Source organism: Cynocephalus volans, chromosome 5 (assembly GCF_027409185.1).
Source record: "Cynocephalus volans isolate mCynVol1 chromosome 5, mCynVol1.pri, whole genome shotgun sequence".
NCBI lineage: Eukaryota > Metazoa > Chordata > Mammalia > Dermoptera > Cynocephalidae > Cynocephalus > Cynocephalus volans.
This window is the reverse complement of record NC_084464.1, coordinates 113,611,172-113,634,282: the sequence shown is the minus strand read 5'-3', so window position 1 is coordinate 113,634,282 and position 23,111 is coordinate 113,611,172. Positions and strand designations below refer to the sequence as shown.

General features: G+C 42.8%; 1 protein-coding gene across 5 annotated transcripts in view; it reads left to right on the top strand.

The window, feature by feature from the left end:
* FYN (FYN proto-oncogene, Src family tyrosine kinase) overlaps positions 1–23,111 on the top strand; it is a 209,034-nt gene that overhangs the window by 136,320 nt on the left and 49,603 nt on the right. For all 5 annotated transcript variants that reach the window (XM_063096817.1, XM_063096819.1, XM_063096821.1 and 2 more), the window contains 2 exons: positions 18,861–19,118; positions 22,989–23,085. In XM_063096817.1, the coding sequence (XP_062952887.1) occupies positions 18,872–19,118; positions 22,989–23,085 (344 nt within the window). In that variant the 5' untranslated portion in view covers positions 18,861–18,871. The remainder of the gene's footprint in view (positions 1–18,860; positions 19,119–22,988; positions 23,086–23,111) is intronic.

Sequence of the window (23,111 nt, the reverse complement as noted above, 5' to 3'; positions counted from 1 at the left end):
CAGGGATAGTAAGGCCGGTCATGACACTGAGAAAACTCCCAGGCTCCAGCATGCCTCTGTCCTCACATGCCTCTGTCCTCTGTCCTTGCATTCCTCTTAATACCTGTGGTTTATTGAGCACCTAGTGTGTGGTCAGCTAATGGTCTAGATGCTCTCTACTAATTTGAGCCACATAAAATTGCTCTTTTCCTTTTTGTTTAAGATCAGAGATGGTAAAATATCAGTAACTTCCTATCAGTAATTAATAGTAGTTGGCATAATCCACATTTGATATGGAAGAGACCAGAATAGTTTTATCCTACTCAAATAGCAACGCTTCCCCTCCATCAGGGCTTTCTACCCTTCTGACACCCTGAGGGGTTGAGAAAGGAAGAGAAAAGGAGGAGGAGAGAAGTGGGAGGAAACCTGCCTCAAAACCGAAGGAGTGGAATTGAAACCATTAAAAGAGAAATCACTCCCATCTCTCCTACATGCCACGTCAAATAATCAACTGCCAGGCAGGGCCTCTCTCGGCAGGCAGCAGGCAGCTCTGGCGGGAACACAGCACCCCCAAGCGAGAGAAAGAACCCTGGCAGGGCTGTGGGACCTCAGCAAAGTCGTGGGGAGACAGGCTCTGTGTGTCCTCCCTGAAACCCATTCCAAACCCTATTTGTATTTACATCATATCACCATCTCGATTTCCTCTCAACATAACTTCAGCATATCCCATGCATAAGAATCTTGCCAGAACCCTGCACTATCATTAGTTAATAATTTAGGCTAAACAAATTGCCTCCACCCTCAGTACATTACAGGTGCTGAATGACAGGGCAGGTTTCAGGTGCCCAGTGCAATCTGTAGAACTTTTGATACCTTGAAGATAGTTTTAAACCTAAAAGGACAATAGCTACATAGTAATAGGTACTTTGCCCTGAGGATATATCAGTTTCAGAATAGGAGGATTATGGGAATGGACAAACTGAGGGGAGGCCTTCTGGCCAATCCACATACTTTCCACATTTGTCCACTTAGAGGTGGGGAGAGAGGGAGGATGGAGGCCATTCTCAGCAGAAGAAATGAATGGAGTGGGTGACAGAACCGCCATTACACCACTTCCCTGAGTGAGAGCAGAGCAGAAGGAAAGAGGGAGGGCAGCTTCACACAGGAGGGCAGAAAGCTCCCCTCACTTCCCTCACAGTAGTGTCCTCTCACTTCCTCCTCATGGTCATTTGAAAGGCCTGCCTTAACCATGCTCACTTTTCCGCCTTACCTCCTGAAGCTCCACCTGGAGATTCCAGGCAGGGATCATCAGAGTCAGAGCAGCACCCCATCTGGGTGGGTGCTGTAGGGCTTTCACCCAGAAAGCCCTTTCAAAAACATGGATGGTAACAGTGCACCTCACCAGATGAGGTGGGTTTGAGTGGAGAGATACATAAGCCAAACCTCACCCAGGCAGCGAGGGGTGACTGAGAAGGAAGAGCAGGTGGCTGGTGAGGAAACGGCATTGATACTGAGCTGAAATTTTCCCAAATCCTATTTTTGACCAGGGATCAGCATCCCCCAAGTATGTGCCTTTCCCCATCATGCCTCCTCTGAGCTTTCTTGTGACTGCAGCCATGGACCTTGGGGGCACTTGGCTCCAAAGACAGATTTGAGCTGAAATTGAAAGCCAGACCCCTGCAGTGGAGTGAGGCCACAGTATTACCTGTAAAGCAATGCGTATTCCTCAGATTCCTGGGCCTTTCCTTAGACCCTGAGGGTACACATATCCCCTGGTTCCCATAGGGATGTTTGTTTTGGGTATATTCCTAGGAGTGGAATTGCTGCTCATAGGATAGTTGTATCTTCATCTTCACTAAGTAACATAAAATTGATCTTCCAAAGTAGTCGTACCACTTTATGTCTTACCAGCAGTGTATATGAATTCTCTTGTTCCACATTTTTATCAGTACTTGCTACTGACACACTGAAAATTCTGGCAGTAGCATCACTTCTTAATATTGGAATTACAACATAAAAACGAAGGATGATAGTTTGTGGTGGGTGTTGTTTTGTCTTATTTAGGTTGAAAATCACTAATAGTATTTTCAGCAGGCCTAGGCAGGAAAGCAAAACTGCTCTGGTATCAAAAAAAAAAAAAAAAGATAAAATTGTTTTTTCATTTGTTTTGTCATGGGAAAATAGTCAAAATAAAGGGGAAATTTTGAGGCCATTGTAATACTGTGAAATATATATGTATTTGATCTTCCTCCCATTTCCTGGCATATAAGTCCTAAAATCCTTGGAATCTCCAAAGCAATGACTTTTTATATGCTAATGAGCTGAGTGATGGCTGGCAGCCCCCAAGTAGTAGCATAAGATTGAGGGCTGATCACCAGAATGACCTAGGAAGGATCTTTCAGCCCTACCCTTCAGCCTCAGAGACAGGAGCTGAGGTTAAGTTCATCAGCAATGGGCCAATAATTTAATCAATCATGACTATGTAATGAAGCTTCCATAAAAAACCAAAGGACAGGGTTCAGAGAGCCTGGAGGATGACTTGCCAAGGGAGGTCGTGGAAGTTCCTCACCCCTTCCCATATACCTGGCCCTATGCATCTTTTCATTGGTATCCTTTGTAATGTCCTTTATAATAAACGAGTGAACATAAGTGTTTCCCTGAGTTGTGTAAGCTGCTATAGCAAATTAACCAAACCTAAGGAGGGCATCATGGGAACCCTGATTTATAGCCAGTCAGTCAGAAGCACAGATAAAACAACCCGGGGCTTGCAATTGGGATTGGGCAGGGAGCGCTATCTTATGGGACTGGGTCATAAACCTGTGGGATCTGACACTATTTCCAGGTGGATAATACAGAATTGAACTAGAGAGTACCCAGCTAGTGACCACTGCAGAATTGAGTGATTGTTTGCTTGGTGTGTGGGAAACACCCCCACACACATCTGGTGTCAGAAGTGAGTTGTGAGAATATGGTAGGAGAAGCTGAGTTTATTTCTGTATTCATACCATTGTTTTAACTTAAAGAAGAGTCAGATGTTTGAAGCACAAAATAAATAGTGAAAAGAATGGAAGATTAACAAGGAAGCATGTTAGAATAGACACATTTAAAACAGCTGAGGTATAGTTAAGAAAAACAAGTTAGTAAACAGTTTAGTAGGTTTGAAAAAGCAGGAATCAGTGTAAATAATCAGTCTGTTCTATGAGAGTTGTACAGATCCACTAATTTTTAGCAACATTTTTATTTTAGCAGTAGAACCTATGTAGAAAATGCAAATCTTAAGACAGAACTACGATGGCTAGAAAATGAAGAAAGGGTTTACAGGAAAGTGTACTCAGGTAACAAGTGTCCAGATTAAAAATGAAACGTGATGGGACCGAAAGCACCAGTAGTGTGTGGGCTGGTTCTGCACAGGACCGCTTTTTCTACCAGGGCTGATAATCAGAATGTCGTGTCAGCCGTTGTCAAAAAGAATGATGGCAAAGCTGCTGGGCTAATTCTCAGTGTGCGCCATTGTTACTGTTGAGTCAGTATGGGTTGTATTGAGCCAGACTGGGGCACAGCATGAAGCCACACTCGGGCCATCATTACCTGGAGTCTTAAGAGGCAGCTCAACAGGAGCTCAGCATGAGCGCTCAGGGACAGGCCAGCTCTGCTTAGTGCTGAGACAAAGTGCCTCTGCCCAGAGCTGCCGGTTGATAGCTCTTGCTGGTGGGTGAGCAAGAGTTTTCATCCTCTGACTGTGCTGAGACTGTATATCTGAGCAGAGCTGTCATGGCAGAAAAAATAAGCCGCTTTCTGACATTAACCCGAAGAATATGTTAATACAAGCATATTTCATGCAAAACCTAGATATAACTGCCAATTCTGCATCATGATAAGGCTGTTCCTGTTTGACTTGACAAAGTAAACTCCCTACAGCTGAAGGAGAACAGTTGCAATCCCCTGTTACCTTGCATTCATCTGCACCACTAACCCTAGTCGCTCCTTCAGCCTCCTCTAGTGACATCAGCCAGATGTTGGATACTCACTGTTATATGCCCTTTTTGTTGTGCATTGTTGTCTTTCTTCTGATGTCCTGCATTGCAGATCTCTATCTCTGTTGTTATCTGTCTTTGCCATGTGTAGGCAACCACCTACACAGCTGCCCAGCAAGCCTTTTGCTCCCACTCCTACCAGCCCCAAAAGATCTAGGGGTTCTTTTTGTGTCAGGGCTCTCAGATAATGTAACTTATATAGTCCCATAGTAAATCACTTCTGCAGCCGTATATGGTTTTAGATCTTTATTCTCACATGCAACAAAAACTACAGCTTTGCTGCAGTTGAGGATAATTTATAAGGTATGAATTATGCATAGACAGCTGGAATGGATAGAGTTGTCTTGCTTAGGAAATCAGTCTTACTTAGATGCCTCTCTTCCCACTCTTGGCTTCTCCGTCTGGCTCCCCCATGCTTCTCTTCTCTCAACCAGTTTCATTGTGTTTCTAACAAGACCCAGTTTCACTCCCACATTAATTAATACTGGGTAAGTATCAGCTGGGTAATGTACAAATGCTTTAGCTTATTAGCATGTGGTTAAGAATATAGGTCTTAGCTTCAGCCAAGTCTGGATTAAAATCCAGCTCAACCTAGCTGTGAGGCCTTAGGCAAGTAACTTGACCTCCCTGTACTTATTCCCACATCTGTAGAATAGTGCCTTGTATAATAACAGTAACACCCAGCTCACAAGGCTGTTGATGGATCAAAGGAGATAATTTGTATATTGCACATAGCAAAGCTTCAGGTGCCATAGTGAGCAGGTAGTAGAACTGACACATAGTTGTTTATGATCTGGCTCCTGCCTGCGTCTCAAGCTTCATTTCCAGCCTCTTTCCCAGATGCATATTTTAGTTCCATTAAACTATAGCTCCTTTTGAACAAGGGCCCGTCTTCCTCACCCTTAGCATCCAGAGCCTTATAATGTGCCTGTCACATGTTTGTATACCATGAATGTGGACATAAATAAGCCATAGGACCACTTGCAGTTCTTTGAGAGCATCATGCTGTTCCACCCTCTGTGCCCTCAGCTGTGCTACTTCTGTGCCTGCAGTGCCCATCCACATCTTGTCCAGGCTGAGGTCTAGTCACATTCATAACTGCTGACCTGGATGAAGTAGAACTCCCTCTGCGCTCCCTCCCCAACCTGAGTCCATTGATTTACTTGTTGTCTCCCTCTTAAGCATATATATGAGCTCCTCGAGGGCCGGGGCCATGTGTACTTGACTTTATATCCACAGCCCTTTGCACAGTGCTTGTCACTTAGAGGGAATCAAAATGTGTTTGCTGAAAAAAGGCTGGAGGTGGGGCTGAATATAAATAAAAGGATATGTGTAGAGAGACAAAAATGCAAGGAAAATGAAACAGTTGAAAACTGGTGATTTGTTACTATGGTGATTTCTGAGTAACTTTTGTTTGAGTGGTGGGGGGGAAGTTTCTTTATTCTTGTTATTGTTTTCTTTCTTACTTCCTCATCTCCAGCAGCTTAGGAGGAGAACAGCTGTACCTAGCAACCCCTAGGGTAGGGCCAGAGAGAATGGGAGCCTCCATGTGATGAGGGGGAATTGGGTCAACACTAGAGCATCTCACAAATGCCTGAGATGGTTGAGCCAGATCATAAGTTGTTCTTCATTTTAGCAACAAAGGAATGTGAAGGACATAGTCAGGTCTTCTGAAAATTACAGTAAAGAAGGGCATTTCAAACCACAGTGCAAAAATAAAAATAAAAACTGTAGTACATAGCATTGCCCAGCTCTTTTCACATCGTTGAAACTCTCCTAATATACCATGGTCAAGGCTCTTAGGGTTAGGGTTAACCTGATCACTTGGTTATGTCACTCCATGAGTCCTCATGGTCTCTGAGGTTCATCTTAGAGACAACAAGAACTGTGCTGTGCCCGTCCATGGACTCAGTGGTCCTGCTTGAATGTGTGTGGAAAGAGTCAGGGCTCTTTCAGGAGTGTTAGTGTTGATATGAACTCTGGAGAGCTCCTTGTTGAAGCCCTTTGCTCAGCTGATGAGGAAACCTGGCTCCAGTGGGTCAGAGTGATATGCTCCAGGCCACAGGGCCACTCAACAGCCTTGTCCAGGCTAATGCCACTGTTTGCAGACCTTCTTTAAAGCAGGAGCCTGATATTCCAGGACTAAGATGTCCTGGAGACTTGGGAACCAATCCTGAGCTAGACCTAGAAAATGGCTAAGAGCAGAGCAAGTTTATTAAAATACAACAAGGTATAGTATGTAAATGCGATTGCATTAGATGTGGATTCAGATCCACATCCCACAGACTGGATAACCCTGGGTGAGTTACTCAAAGTCTGTGAGCCCAAGGTTCCTCAACTGTGAAATACACTTGCTCTGAGGATTAAATGAGATACCATATGTAAAGTGCCAAGCAGAAAATAAGTTCTCAGTAAGTGGTAGGTGTTGTTGTTATTTGTTATTGTTGTTGTTATCCTACTAACCTGCCTTAATCCAAGTTTAACTGTTGGTGTTAAAGGAGGTCAGAAGCTCTTACTGATTCTAGAGGATGGGGTTGTGGGGGCAACATATGACCAGCAGAGCCACCCTTTCTTCTCAGTGTAGATTCACTTCCTCCTTGTGTTGAGGTACAGGCTACCTGTTATAACCAAAAGACCCCACTGGACATGCCACCCTCCTCCCTGAAAATCAGTGACTTACACAGATAGATGTTCATGCCTCACTCATGTTAGGGTCAGAGATTTGTGCTTCAGTGTGGCTGAGCAGCTGTATCTGTGAGGCTATCCTGGGCCCAGGTTCTCTCTGTCCTGTGGCTCTGCCATCCTTATTTGGTTGCCATCCTCTGCCTGTTGAAGCCCAGCATCACATCCACCTTCCAGCCCACAGGAAAGAGGAAGGGAAATTGGAAGGCAACCAGCTCCTTTTTGAAGGTTGTAGGAGTTGAATACATCACATCTATATACAACCACTTGCCAGAATTAAGTGACATGGCCACGCCTAGCTGCAAGATAGTCTGAAAATGCAGCCTTTAGCCAATAGCCATATGCCTAGCTAAAACTCTGTTACCATGGAGGGGCATGAGGATGGATTTGGTGGGACAACAATCAGTCTGCCACAGCCCTCACCTGCTCATCCTCCACTACTCACTTATTTTCCTGTGATGTGGATCCGGGCCCCAATGTTGTCAAGGCCACATCCTGTCTGATAACAGAATTCTGCCATCTCCTGGAAAAATAAGGAAGATAAAACTGCTGTGCTATCTTTAAGGAATTGACTTCAAGTTTAATTACTCTGCAAGATTAAACTCTAAAAAAAATCATACTTTTTGCCTCATTCATATGCCAAGTTAAAAGTTACTATTGAAATGCTTTGCCATCAATTTTATAAGCAGTAGTGTTTACAGAATGTCTGGCTGATTAGCTCAGTTGGTTAGTGTGTGGTGCTGATAACACAAAGGTCAAAGGTTTATATCCACATACCAACCAACTGCCAAAAACAAACAAAAAAATAAAAATATAAAATGTATGCTGGTGTATAAACCAAGTGTTCCCATTTTTGAATTTGTAGGTCATCAACAAATGGTCTGGCCCATGGAAGATATGTTCCTCCCACACAAAGTAGCCATATTTTGTCATCCCTAATACTGTTTTTTATGTGCTGCTGAGGAAGGCATCACTGACTGCCTTCAGTGGTCCCATGGCCACATTTGCAGAATCATCTGGTAAGGAACCTCTATAGAGACTGGAAAGATTGGTAGGGCGGGTTTTTGTTCAGCCTTGGAGAACTAACCTCCTTGGCTTTCATTCTCGGAGTTCTGGGGGAGAGGGCATTGATGATGCCTGTTCAAACAACCACTTTGTACTAATGTGTCTTCTTGTGGCTCTGCCAGGTGACACCTGACCCTTGGGCCCTCAGCCAATTCTGCCACAGCTGTTCCTTAAGCAGGCACAACCCAGAAAGCCAGTCTCTGCCACTGTGGCCCAGATGTGACACTGGCTTTCCTGCTTCTCTTTGCTGGGTCATGAATAGAAACCCACATTTTTGTTTTCATTTTTGTTTTTCTGTGGTTGTTTTTATAGAACAGGGGCAAGGAAGATAGAAAGATGCTTGACTGAATGCATTAGCAAGAAACATCTCTGTTGGACCTTTTGTGTTTCTGAGAAATTTCTGGTCTCATAAAGAAATTTTCTTTACTGTTTTGTGCCCTGCTTGGATTGCCTCAAGTTCTAGGGATAGTAGCTCAAAAATCATAGCATCAAAATGCCAAGCTGAGTGTCCCAGCAGGAATGAGTGAAGACAATAAAAGTGAGGGCAAGTCCCCTTGCCTCCACCAACAACCAGCATCCAAAGAACAAAAGTGCTGTGCTTCATCCTCCCCACTGTCCCAGGGCCGAGCCAGCACCTGGTCATCAAGACCTCACCTGCAGAGGTCCTGTAGCACCTCCATAACAAGAGCTGCTTGGTGATGTTCCAAGGCTGACTTGAACGAGTACTGTCATTCTGAGTTTAGTAGGGTGTAGTAGTCCGTTTCTGTTACTTATAACAAAATACCTGGAATTGGATAACTTATAAGAAAATGAAATTTATTGCTTACAGTTTGGGAGGCTCAGAAGTCCAAAGTCCAGGGTACACATCTGGTGAAGGCCTTGGTGGTGGTGACAGTAACACAGGGGTCTCACATGACAGAATGGCAGAGCAGAGAGAGAGTAACCTCCTCATTCATTCTCCTTTTAAAGCCACCAGAACCACTCCCATTATACCAAGAATGGAACAACCCTTTAACAAAGGCACAGTCCTCACAATCTAATCACCTCCTCAAGGCCCCACCTTTCAATTGCCATAATAGGATTTTCCACCCTCCCAACAGTTCAAGTGGGGATCAAGCTTCTAATGCATAAAACTTGGGGGACACATTCAATCCTTATCAGTAAGTTTCTGCAGGTAACTAGGTCTTGGAGCACAAAGATTCTCAAAAACCCACTAATCCACCTACCCCTACTCTTGTTTCCATTATCCCAGATTCTGCACTTGTCACCTTCAAATCCTCTGAGTTGATCGTACATGGCTTTGCTTTATCTGTGCCCTTCATTAGATTTCTGTGGCAGTTTATCGTGTGTACTCACCACCTACTCCCTCACTGTCCCCTCAGTGCCCACTGCTCAGCATGGATTGTATGAAAATGCACTTTAAAGTTTTACTGACCTTTAATACTTTTCACCTTTCTTCACCTTTTACACCTTCCAGAAGAAGTTACCTCTTTACGGGCTTGGAATCAATCATATTCTCTCCATCTCTTAATTTTTCAGTTCACAGACTGCACTTCATCAATGTGCGGTTATTTCAATTTATATAAATTCAATCAGTAAGTGATAAGATTAAAGGGATCTTTCATATTAAAAATTAAAGATGAGTAATTATAAAAACAGTGCATTCTCAGTATAGACAATCTGAGAAATAAAGAACGGTTGCCTGTAGTGTTATCACCCAGCACCACCAGTAATCTCAGTATGTTTCCTTTCAAAGAGTTTTCCAGGCATTGGTTATATAGTTGCAATCGTGCAATCCTTCTTAATATAACATGAACATTTTTTCATATTACTGATAATTTCTGTAAACATAAGTTTTACTTCTGCTTACCTTTTTATTATGAGCATACCTTACAGTTTACTCAGCCATTGCCCTCTTGTTAAACAATTAGCAACTTTTCTGATTTTTCAAATGATATATAATACTTCATAGAACCTCTTCATGTGTCATTTTTTAAAAGGTGTCTCTTTAGCACAGACTCACAGGTCAAAGAGCATTCCATTTTAAAAGGCTTTTTGATAATATTGCCAAATTGGTTTACCAAAAGTTATATACCGATTCCTGGTCTTCTGTTAGCAGTGCAAGAGAATATTTCAAGGGAACTTCATCAATATTTGGCAAACTTATTTTATTAAATGTGTGAATTTAGAGGTGAAAGATAGTAATGCACTAACCTAAATTATTTTCCCTGTTTACCACCAGAAGTAATATTTTTCCATATGTTTTGCAAGTTGATTTTTCCCTCTTTTGTATTGCCAGTTCATATGCTTTCACATTTACCTAATCTTCAGGGTTTTGTTGTCTATATAAATTCCTTATATATTAAAAAATTAATCCAAGAGAATTGAAAAAATATGTCTACAGAAAAACTTGTACATGAATGTTTATAGCAGCATTATTCATAATAGCCAAAAAGTGGAAACAACCCAAATGTCCACCAACTAATGAATGGATAAACATGTGGTATATCCATAGAATTGAATATTTTTCAGTCATAAAAAAGAATGAAGTGCTAATATATGCTACAACATGAATGAAACTTGAAAACATTATGCCAAGTGAAAGAAGCCACTCACAAAACACCACATAGTGTGTGACTTCACTTATATGAAATGTCCAGAACAGGCAAGTCCGTAGAGACAAAGTAGATTAAGCTGTTGCCAGGGGCTGGGGAGAGAAGGGAATGGGTAGCGATTGCTTAGTGGGTACAGGTTTCTTTTTAGGGTGATGAAAATGTTCTGGAGTTAGTGGTAATGGTTTCTTCTGTAAATATACTAAAAACCAGTGGACTGCATACTTTAAGAGGGTGAATTTTATAGTGTGTGAATTAAATCTCAAAATAAGGTATAAAAATATTAACTACAAGAGACTTTTCCGAAAAGGGTTGGGGTAGAGGGTAGAGCCTAAAAAACTTTACAATCTGTTCCCTAATTCTTTCTGAACTTTTTGGCATAGACAGAGTTAAAACCTATCATCCTTATTTTCATGACCATTTCACTCTTGTCTTAACCCTGAGATCCAAAGTGAAATGAACATAAAAAGAAATGTTCTTAACCCTCCTTTTGGAGCCTTTCCATGGTTTGTTATTAAAACCTCATTTGGCCATTTGGGTTTGGGACTGCTTCCAGCCTTTAGTTGACTGCAATGTTAAATCTCACCATTGGGGTCTAATGCTTCCATTTCTTTTATTAAGTGCTTTTGAATCTTCGTGCATTGGGGAACAGAGTTATACGGAAGGGAAAGAACATGTTTCAGGGATGTAAGCTGCTGTTTCTCTGCCTGGGGGTCATTTGAACAAGAAAAGCCAGAGATGGGGAGCCACAAAAATATACTAGGTGCCAGGAATGTGGCTTTTTCTTAAAGTAATGTGATGTTTTAAGAGTTTAAGAATGATTTATATTAGTTGGGTTCCCTTGCAGTGCAGTAGAAGGCCTTTGCAAAGTCGTGCTTAAATGATTGAATGGGTCCAACCCACCTTTTATTGTTTTTCAAGCAGACCTTTGATTTGGTTTTTAAATAGGCTTTGTTCTCCCATTATTTCATGTTACAGTATCTGCACTGCTTATAGTCCCACTTTTATGTCAGTCTTCTTACGTCAGAGAGTGTAATATTTATTACTTATGTATAGCAAGGGACTGTCCTTCACAAGGGTCTACCAAGAGTAGGAATGTTATTTTCTGTTTGGTGGAGGTATTATATGTATATCTCAGTTTATACAGTAACTATGTTCAAGAAAGTTTTGCCTGTAAAGCACATCATATTTTAAATGCAATAGGAAAACTCACTTTCATATCAAGGAAACCAATGCTGATTCCTTCGTGGTATATATAAATACCTTTGCCTTGACTAGCAAAGATAAGGAAATTAAGGGATGCATTAGTGTCACTGGCTCAAACATTGATTAAGATGCCAAAGGAAGATAGTGACTCATCTAGCTGGACCCCCGGCACCTCTACAGAATCTACTGTCTTGAGGGGTGCAAATGGGGAGGGAAGCGTAAGGCGTGGTCCATGAAGTCAGGGTCTCCATTAGTAATGCACATCAAGTTGAGTTCTGTGGAACCATGGGTCCTTCCTTATCAGTTTTCCATCAGCATCTCCCACCCTCACACCCACACCCTTGCATGGACTGGCCAGGATTCCAGGGTGCAGGAGGCAACTCCAGTATGTATAGAGGTTCTGTGTGTGGGCCATAGAATGTGCTGGCCGTGGAGTCAGGCTGTGGGACTTCAGATCCCATCTTCACCACCGACTTAGCTGTGGACAAATTCCCTAACCTTTCTGTTCCTCCCCTGTAAGGTACAGGAAAATAAGAATACCTATGTTTGCAGATTGTTATAAAAATTTAATGAGATAGCATGTTCCAGTGCACAGACAGTGCCTGGCCTGTGGTGAGCACTTGTTGGATATTGGTCATCACTGCTGAGATTGGAGCCTTCATTTCCACGGTGCCCCATTCCACCAAAATATGCACCTGTGTTAGTTTTCTATTTCTGCATAACAAAGTACTACAAACTCAGCAGCTTAAGACAGGATCCCTTTATCAGCTCACAATTCTGAGGGTTACAAGTCCAGATATGTCGTGGTTGGTTCTCTACTCAGCAAGGCTGAAATCAGGTGTCAGCCAACTGCATTGTCCTCTGGAGGTTTGACTAGGGAAGAATGCATTCCCAGGCCCATTCGGGTCCTTGACCAAACTCAGTTCCTTGTGGCTATAGGACTAGCATCCCATTTCCTTGCTGTCTGCCAGCTGTGAACTGTTCTCAGCTCCTAGAAGCCACCCACATGTCTGGCCACATAGCCTCTTCCTCTTTAAAGCCAGAAGTGCAGAATCTCCCTCACATCTTAAACACCTCTCCCACTTTGAATCTACTTCTCCAGAAAGAGCCAACCCTTTCAAGGGCTCACCGGGATAATTCTCTCTTCAAGTCAACTGTGCCAGATAACATAATCTAATCATGAGAATGGCTATCCCATCATTCATACATCCCGGGGATTATACAGGACATATACACCTGGGGTAGGAATGTGGGGGACAGCCCAGAATTCTGCCCACCACACCACCATTTTAATAAGGCATGTGTTGTCCCTCCTTCCCTCCAATTGGCAGCGAAGAGAGGATTTTCCCACACTGGCAAAGGCCTGCATGCTCTTTTTATATAGCCGGGCTGGGGCCACTGGCTGGATGCAGCTCCAATGCTTTGTGTAGTTCAGCCCTCAGATATTTCCATCTCCAAGGTGTCACCCCAGCTGTGACTTTTTCCCTGCCTCAGGACCTTGGGGAAGGCTTGTGATTCCAAGAGTGCCAGCATAGTCCTGCTTTCTCTCCAGTCTCCCCAGTCATACCTGGCCCTCTGTCCTGGCTGTCCCCACAAGGCAGCCCTTCCTGCACTCACACACACAGGGTGTCAGCATTATCTGGCCCAGTGTCCTGCAAAGGAGGAAAGCCCCATAGTAAAGGATTGAAAGATGCTGGGAAATTTGGAAATTTGGATGACAGATTCTGTGGCCCAACTACCATTGCTACCTATGTGGTACTTAGCTGTCTCTAAATGTTCTGCTCCCAGCAGTTACGTGCTGAAAACTAAGCAAGGTTTCCCTGGGCTTTCAAGGAATTCACTTTTTTTATCAAGAACGTTACAAAATATCTCACAGGTCGATTCTTGTGGTGTTTCCAATTTTAGAAGATCAAGAGCCCCCTGTCATGAATCTTCTATCCCGAAGTCAAATAATTTCTGATGTGCCTTTGCTGTATCTTATCCTTTTTCCTCGTGCCATTATTGTTGACTGAAAAAAAGAAGAGTGTTTGCTTATAAGCTGCTGGTTTTTGCTTTTTTCCCAGAAAAGTGTATGAAACTGTGCAGTTGATTTACAATTCAGCTTTGAATTCTTTTTTTGACTGTCCTCATCTCAGTTACTCGTGTTTGGTGTCTAGGTTCTTAGTTCAGTTCCCTTCCTTATTGTTTTACTTTTATTCTGACACCTGCCCAAGAAAAGTGGGGAACAGCTAAAGGGATAGTGGATGGTAGCACCAGGGGACGTGCTGCCTCAGAATACAGGCCAAATATGGCTTTACCTTTCACTCTCCAAAATCTGGGCTGTTCGCTAGGGGCTGTCAGGGGCCGAGGTGGCAAGTCATGCCAAAGGGCTGTCACTTCACACCCACCTAGGTTGGTTTCTGAGACAAAAGAGCTTAGACTGCTGAAATTAGTTATTTGTTGTCAGTTTCACCTTTCCTTCTGTCATCACTCCTCTGCCTGCAAGTGTATGTGTCTCAAGAGAAAGTAATTTGCTTGTTCAGAAGACTGCCAGCGGCCTTTTTCCCTTTTTGGTATCTAGCTCCCACACATACCTGAAATCTCACAAGCCCTGCGACATTATAACTTGAGCACACTGGCATTGCTTTATTGATTGGCACATGAGGAAACATGAGCTTATTTGTGTCTGATGTGCATCTGGCAGACTGGACTGCGGTCCGTGGCATCAATAGGAGGGAGCCTATGTTCAACCAGATTCTTTTTTTTTTTTTTTTTTTTTTTGTCTTTTTCGTGACCGGCACTCAGCCAGTGAGTGCACCGGCCAGTCCTATATAGGATCCGAACCCGCGGCGGGAGCGTCGCCGCGCTCCCAGCACCACACTCTCCTGAGTGCGCCACGGGCTCGGCCCCAACCAGATTCTTGAATCAAAGCATCCTATGCCCATAGTAGCAGATAGATTCGATCCTTTAGGTCAGCTTCAGTCACTCACTAGAGAGCGATGTGAAGAAGGATTCTGAGGCCACATCATGGCATAGCAGCAGACTGCTGTGGTCCGTTGATAACGTCTGCCATCCTAGTGGGAGCAGGCTGTGGCAGTCCTTGAATTCTGGCAACTCTTCCCTGCATTGCTTAATGCTGTTGGCGCATTTGAAAATATACATAGGAATAAGGAGATTTTAAGTAAATTGGGGTTTATTTGCCTGGTAGAAGCAAGGCCCCTCCATTTGCAAAAGGATTGGAGAATAGGAGCTTTACAGCTTTAATCCAGACACCTTGACCACAGGTAAAGGATCCAGTTTGTCAAAGCATTCCTCCACCAGTTTTTCTAGGACTATAGCCATAAGTTCATGATGTGTGGCATTTGACTGGTCAGAGTAACTCCAAGGCCCCACTTTCAGAATGGTGTTATTCAGTGTTTCCCTATGCCCCACAGATGCAGAGCAAGTGTATCAGTGCCTTTATATGTTCGTGATGGACCTACAGCAGTGGACACAAAAGCCATAGCACATAACTACATAATAAAGGATGTTTTTATTTTAGCTCAAATGCTCAGAAGTTTACCTCCTGGCAAGGAGCCTGATCACATTGAGTTCAACTCATAGAGCATCTTCTGACTCTTCCATCAGAAAATGGTTAGTCTGACTACCCAAGTGGGAGCAAAAAGACCACAAGTTCTTATACAAAATTTTCATTGTAATTAACTTTTAATGATTTGAGCCCATGTTTACTGATTTATTTCTGTTTCTTTATGTGTGTCAATGAAGGGAGAGAGTATGCAACATCTGTGTAGAAACATTACTTAACTCAAAATTTCACTTGCATGAAATGGTGACAATGCTGTCCCTTCTATAAAAGAGGATTGTTTTCTCCAAAATGACTTTGATTTTTTTTTTTTTTTATTATTCACTTAACAAATATTTATTGAGTGCTAATGTGTGCCAGGCACTGTTCTGGGCACTGAGGAGGCAGCAGTGAAACAGAAAACAAAAAATAATCCCTGCCTTCATAGAGCTTGCGATTTTTTTCCCTCTGTTACTTCATAAAATTATATATAAATACTTGGTTATTACAATATATTGCTTTTTTTTTAGTGGATTTTAAAACATTTTTTCTGCAACAACATGGATGGACCTTGAGAGAATTATATTAAGTGAAACAAGTCAGGCACAGAAAGAGAAATACCACATGTTCTCACTTATTGGAGGGAGCTAAAAATTAATATATAAATTCACACACACACACACACACACACACACACACACACAAACCGGGGGGGGGGGGAAGAAGATATAACAACCACAACTATTTGAAGTTGATACAACAAGCAAACAGAAAGGACATTGTTGGGGGGGAGAGGGGGGAGGGAGAAGGGAGGGAGGTTTTGGTGATGGGGAGCAATAATCAGCTACAATGTATATCGACAAAATAAAATTTAAAAAATAAATAAATAAAAAAAATAAATAAATAAAACATTTTTTCTTGTAGGGTCCTATTTTCGGCAGGGTTCTGATGTAGGCATTTATTTTGTTTGTTGGAGTTGGAAAGGTAGTTTGTAATGAGAGTTCTCACTGGTTTTAGGTTCTATTTCTCTATCACAATGAACAAGCTTGTAAAGAAAAATCAGAGCGTTTCATGTTAATTTTTTAAACTGCCTCCTTCTACCCAGCATGCCTCCTCTTCACAGGAAAGCATTCTGGGCTGCATATTAATTACATGCATATAAGGGAAACAGCTGTTGTACTGTTGCAAAGCTATAGATATAAGTTCTTTCCTCTGTGTAGATCAGGATTTCTTGATCTTGACACTGTGACATTTGGGGCCAGGTAATTTTTTGTTGTGAGAGGCTGTCCTGTGCATTGTAGAATGTTTAGCAGTATCCCTGGCCCCTACCCACTAGGTGCCAATACTACCCTTCCCCCTTGAGTTGTGACATTACCTGATATGTCTCTTGTTGGGAGGGGAGGGGTGACAATTTACCCCCATCTGAGAACCACCTGTGTCAATGATGTGATTCTGTGATTCAGGTCTCACATCCTCTAATCATAGTAAGTCAGTGAAATCCCTGGGAAAAAAGCACCTGGAACAAGAAAGGTTTTCTCTCTGGCCTTTGTAGAACCTTGGAGCAACTTTCCACCATGAAAGAATTAATGTAAAGTGAGCAAGATATTTATTACTCCAGTGAAGCAACATTAACAACAAATGATGAAATTCTTTCAGTAAATCATGTCTTGGAGATACTTTGCATTTCCTATTGGAAACTTGTTAAAATCATATTCATTTACTGTAAGTTAGAAAGCATGTTGGACACAGTATATTGTAAGTTAATCTCGAATGATTTACAAGTAAATGTGTTCCAGATTTGGTGATCTCAGCTCGAGCAGTAGACAGCTGGCTTCCAAACATTTCCATTCTCAAGAACTAACATCCAATTCAATAAATATTTATTGGAACTTATTGAATTGAAAGTAAACTTATTTATTGAAAGTAATGTGAGAAGGCTTTAGAACAGTCTGATACTGCTTCCATGACCCAGTCCAGCAGAAAAGCAGCACTCAATAGTGCCCAAAAGAATCTCTTGATCTGACGAGCACCTCCCACACTGGTTTACAAGAGAGTATAAGGAAACTGGCTCTTTCCTTCTCCTTCACTGCCTCAAGCTTCTTCCCAGCTTCTTCCCAGCTGCACTCTCCCCAGTGAGTACCAATTATTACACATGATGTCATGTGTTTCTTATTTGTTCTTTGGTCCCAAATGGGCTGCTTTTCAGTTTTGACAGGGATATCCATTGCATGATCTACCTGTCAGGCTGACACGGTATTTATTGCACAGTGTCCAAAGCAGGACCAACCTATCTTGGATTTCTGAATCTTCTTCACTTCTCACACACATACCAGTAGATTAAAAAATGCAGGGTATACTGCTGGTATAAGTCACTTGAAGAAGGGTTGGCCTTGACACAGAGGAAAAAAAAAAAAAGAAGGTGAAAAGAGGAACATAATGGATCTTTACTCCTTTACTCATTCAGTTGCTATTTATTTTGCCAGGCACTGGCAGTGTGATGAAAATGGACAGGCCCTGGTTTCCTGGAATGTGCAGACCATTGGGCAGTGAAACAAGTGGACAGGTCATGTTTTCATATGGTACAATAGGTGCCCTGATGAGGGAAACCAAGATGCCACGGGAGCACTTAGGGAAAACACTACCCCAGCCCAGGGAGTGTGGGGGAATCAGAGAAGACCTTGCAAGGGAAGTGGTGTCTTAAGTGGGACAGAGGATACATTGCATATCAAAGCGGGCGGGAGGGGGGGGTAGTTCAAGGCTATGTTCTAAGGCCTGAAGGTGTGGGGGGGGGGGGTGAAATCTTTGAAGAACTGAAAAGTTGGGCATGTTTGAATAGTAGAACATGAGCCAAGAGTGAGAAGTAAACAAGAAAGCAAAGAAGGCTGATTTTTAGGATTCTGACTTGAGCAAATGGGTCATTGGTAGTGCCATTTCCCCTGGAAAAGTAGGTTTGAGGAGGGTGGGGTGACAATGACTCAAGTTTTTAATCCACCACGAACTCTAGAACATAGGAATCATTTTTTAAAATGTTTTTGAAGGATGTCAAAAGCTAATAGAAATTTGAAAAGTTAATTAGCAGCTTTAAATGATTTTGTTACTGTAGGCTATCATGACATCCTGCAAATATACTTGGACCTCTTAGGTTCTGCCAATTTTATTTCTCATCCAGTAACGAGTTCTTAATTTTGACACTTAATCATCCTCATATTGCTTAACCTTTACCAATTTTGTGCCTGAAGAATGGGTAGCCATGAGTGAAGACATCTAGTGACTTATGTGCTGTGTTCTGGCTTTTTCTGCAGTCCTGTTCCCTCTTCTTTAGATTTCCTTTGCTGTGATGAAAGTTTTTATTCTAATATTACATAGACTCATTTTGTAGAGCATACATTATTTTTTGAGAAAACTAAAGAAAAGCATAATCAGTAAGTATTATTAGACTGTCTTTAGGCAGGTGTGTGATATTACAGAATTTTGAGGTATGCAGGCCTCATCTGCCACATGGCGAACATGGCACTCTGTGATGATCCTGTCACCCAGAGCATATGGGGAACCAATGTCATTGTCAAGTCAAGGGAACTGAGATTCCCCATAAGCATCCACTTTAGCCACTGCTTTTCCTCATGTCCCCATAGGCCTGAAATATGCAAGGGCAAGCTTGATAAATTATTCCTCTTTAATAGGGAAGCAGCCCGGCTACTAGGGAGCATCCAAGTTCATATGCCTCCTCTTGGTTTTTGGCAGGAATTTAGATAATGGGCTGTGTGCAATGTAAGGATAAAGAAGCAACAAAACTGACGGAGGAGAGGGACGGCAGCCTGAACCAGAGCTCCGGGTACCGCTATGGCACAGACCCCACCCCTCAGCACTACCCCAGCTTCGGCGTGACCTCCATCCCCAACTACAACAACTTCCATGCAGCCGGGGGCCAAGGACTCACCGTCTTTGGGGGTGTGAACTCTTCGTCTCATACTGGGACCTTGCGTACGAGAGGAGGAACAGGTAAGCCCCCACGGTGGTTGAGGGCTAAGGATGGAGAGGGGCGGCTGCTCTCCCTCTCATCTTGGCAACTGAACGTGTGTGCTCTGGTCAGCTCCCTTTGAGAAGGGATTTCACATGTAAGTTTCTAGTCAGTCTCCACCTATCCTCTACCATATGAGAGGCCATTTAAAAAAAAAAGGCAGAGCTTGATGGACAAATCAAAATGCCTGGCTACAGGGGTGTAGGGGCCCAAGTTGCTGCTCTGTGAGGACTCTGCGTAGCTTAGTGAGTTGCAGCATTCACTGAAGCACTAGAGGCCACTGGCTCTCAACCTTCACACTGGCTGGCTCAGAATAACTAGGGCAGCTTTTTCAAAATACAGGTGCCTGAGCCCCATCCCAGATATTTTGAAGCAGAAGCTCCGGAACTAGATCTGGGCATTTGAGTTCTCCAGATATTAATGCACTCCCTCCCCCACTTTTGGGGGGAAGAACCTTCTCCCTCATCTTCCTAATCTTCAGCCACCTGTCACTTCCCAGCTGGTGGGGTCATTTGGCAGCATTATTTTTTGACCATTCATCTTTACCAATTCTCTCGCTGATCTTAACTTCCACATGACTGAGTTTATCAGCCCTCACATATTTCCATCTTCTATGTCTTCTTAGTCTCTTCTATATACTATTTTATTTTCCTTTTTTGTGTGTGTATTTTAAAATCAAGTCTTATGTCTCTTTAAGGGACCTTTCTCTATTTTTTTTGGAAGTTTCCCTGTCTTTCACACCACAAAGCTATATTTTACTGCCATGTGTATTTGCTGACTTAGCTAATACTTTGAAAAATATCTGGCATAAATTCTTAAACATATGTTTTCCAAAATATTTGTAAGTTGTCTCATACATCCTTAATCTTCCAAATCCTCTCCCAGTATGCAAACCATGGTAACTAGATATTTGACATTATTTGTTCCAAATTTGTTTTATTTATTACAAAAGTTTAAAAGAATGTAGCATCTCTCAGCTCATCTGGGAGCAGATGTCATATATAATGACCCATTATGCCTTTTTACCTGGGGAATTGGCTCTACCAAGGCATTAGCAGAGTTTATCCCCCCTCTGCACCCAATGCATGGTAGTGTAGTTTTATCAAGGGGGCCAGTCAGAACCTTTGGACATTATCTGTATCTCTTCTGCTAGCATATCATGCTCTGCCAGTAGAAAAAACACTTATGTTCACTCCTGTACTGTGGTGACTGTAGCTTTCCCTTTAACCCAGGCCTCACATGGGTGAGTGAATGCCAGGTGCACTCACCCACTCCTCCTGCCTTCCCGGGAGGCACCTGGAAAGGAAGGAGGAAGGAAAGGGGCAGACAGGCAGACTAGGGCCATCTGTCTCTTGACGATGCAGGAGCAAAACAGAGCCAAAAGAGCACCTGGTGCCTACCATGAGAAGCCCAAGTGCTTTACTAGCCCGGACTCTTAATTCTGCTGACCCAGGCATCGTCCTTACTCATTCCTTTATGAATGCTGGATGAGAATCCCTGGGTCCACAGGTATCACTCACTGTAGCCACTAGAGAGGGCTTGCCTTGAGTATGTGGGTCTACACCACAGTCAAGGACAATCTTAGTCTAAGAGGCCATCTGATTCCTTATAACATTTGAAAGTTGAAACACAATACCCCCAAATGTTGGCAGAATTTTCTGCCTTGTTTTTTGGTTCTACTGTATATGCACATCATTTCTCCCAATGCTGCTGTCAGTCCTTTAGGCCAAGAACAGTGTCTGTGTTTCTCTGTAACCTCCTTTGATTCTTGCTTCAGTTCCTGGAACATAAAAGTGCTCAGTGAGAACTTTTTGGCTGGTGCAAAGGGAGGGTAGGAGTGTCAGTCTTCGTGTGCCTTGTCTTCCACACCGCACCGTGAAGCTGGCTTGGCTTCGTTCTTAAATTACGTAATGAAGGGAATGTGTTAATAGAGTGTTAAATAAGAATAGGTGTGATCTTACAGGTACCCACACTTTTGTTTTAAGCCAGTCTCTTTTCTAACTTTTCAAAGAAATCTGAAGAAAAGAAGACAGTTGCCAAATGAGCACTGCTCTACATGGTCAGACAGTCTGAATGTCGCTCTCCTTCAGGAAGTCCCACTTGGGATAGGGCAGAAAGATAAAAACCCTGCTCCTCTCTTCTCTCTGGTTCTTGAATAGTCCCATGGACACATCTGCCCCTTGGAACTACCTGCACAGCAATGTGGCAGCTTGGTAAAAGATCAGGCTCCATGTTGTGTGTTCTGTAGGCCATATTAGGCACTTTGAAATGTGTGGAGATGACATGTTCTCACTTATTGGTGGGAGCTAAAAATTAATATATAAATTCACACACACACACACACACACACACACACAAAACGGGGGGGGGGGGAGAAGATATAACAACCACAACTACTTGAAGTTGATACGACAAGCAAACAGAAAGGACATTGTTGGGGGGGGGGAGAAGGGAGGGAGGTTTTGGTGATGCGGAGCAATAATCAGCCACAATGTATATCGAGAAAATAAAATTAAAAAAAATAATAATAAAAAATTTTTAAAAAAAAAGAAATGTGTGGAGATGAAAATGAGAAGCCAGATTGCAAACAAATGGGATGTATTAGTTATTAATTGCTATATAATGAATTACCACAAAACTTAAAACAGTACACATTTATTACCTCACAGTTTCTGTGGGTCAAGATCTGGGACTGACTTAGCTGGGTCCCCTACTTCAAGATCTTTCACAGGCTGCAATCAAGGTGTGTTGCTGGGCTATAGTCAGCTCATGGTTCAACCGAGAATGTTCTGCTTCCAATCTTGTTTGGTATTGGCAGGATTCAGTTCCCTGCTAGCTGTTGTCAAGAGGTCACCCTCAGTTCTTTGTCATGTTGTCTTCACCAGTGTGGTACTTTGTTTCATCAAAGTATGCAAGCCAAGTAGCAGTAGAGAGAGTCTGCTAGCAGGACAGAAGTCACCATCTTTTGAAGCCTAATCACTTAAGGGACATCCCATCACTTTCCCATTCTATTGCTTAGAAGCAGGAGGCAGGAATCATTGAGGGCTGTTTTAGAATTCTGCCTATTGTATGGAGGAAGTCCTAGGCCAAATAGGACTCTGGACGTTCTTTGCTGCTGATAGCAAACTACTGTAAAGCAGGAAGGGCCTCTTTGGGGAGGCCAACAGTTGAGAAGCCAGGGTGGGTGTGAGGAAGAGTGAGCACTACAAAACAGTGCAGGGGAGGAGAGTTTAAGGTAGAAGGAGAACAGTGAGGAGGGATTCCATTTGCAGCAGGAGAACTGAGTGGCTGAAAATTTCTAGGACAATTGCAGGTGCCGAGGGCAGTGCATTCTCTAATTGGGGTAAACATTACGGAAAGAGTGTTTTCTAAATTTCCCCAAGCTGCAGAGGGAGTTTCCTATTACGTCCTTTGTTACTGTTATGCCAGGGGAAAGAATGATCATTTTAGCTGGAACCCAACATGGGCTCCAGCATGGAAGAGAATGTGTGTCAGATAAAGGGCATCAGTAATTGCTGCAGAGCCCTGCAAACCTGAGCCATATAACCCTGCTGCTGCCGTATAGTTGTGGACATGATGTCTGTCTCTTCCCCAGGACTCATTCAAAGGTATGCAGGGAAAAGTCCTTCAACTCCAGGTTTCTGTCAGATCAAATAATGCTCCACCTACAAAGACAAAGGCATACATACATCGCTGTGACTCTTGTTTTCACACATTAATTACAACACTTCATCATGTCATTAGTGTTGACTGGATGTGGACTTTCAGAATGAGATTTTAGTGAAGATATAATTTCTTGGAATTAATTTCCCCTTGTGTAATAGTCTCTCCTTTTGATTTTGTTTTGTCAGGAGTGACACTGTTTGTGGCCCTTTATGACTATGAGGCACGGACAGAAGATGACCTGAGTTTTCACAAAGGAGAAAAATTTCAAATATTGAACAGCTCGTAAGTTTGGAGAGGGGTGGGGAAGC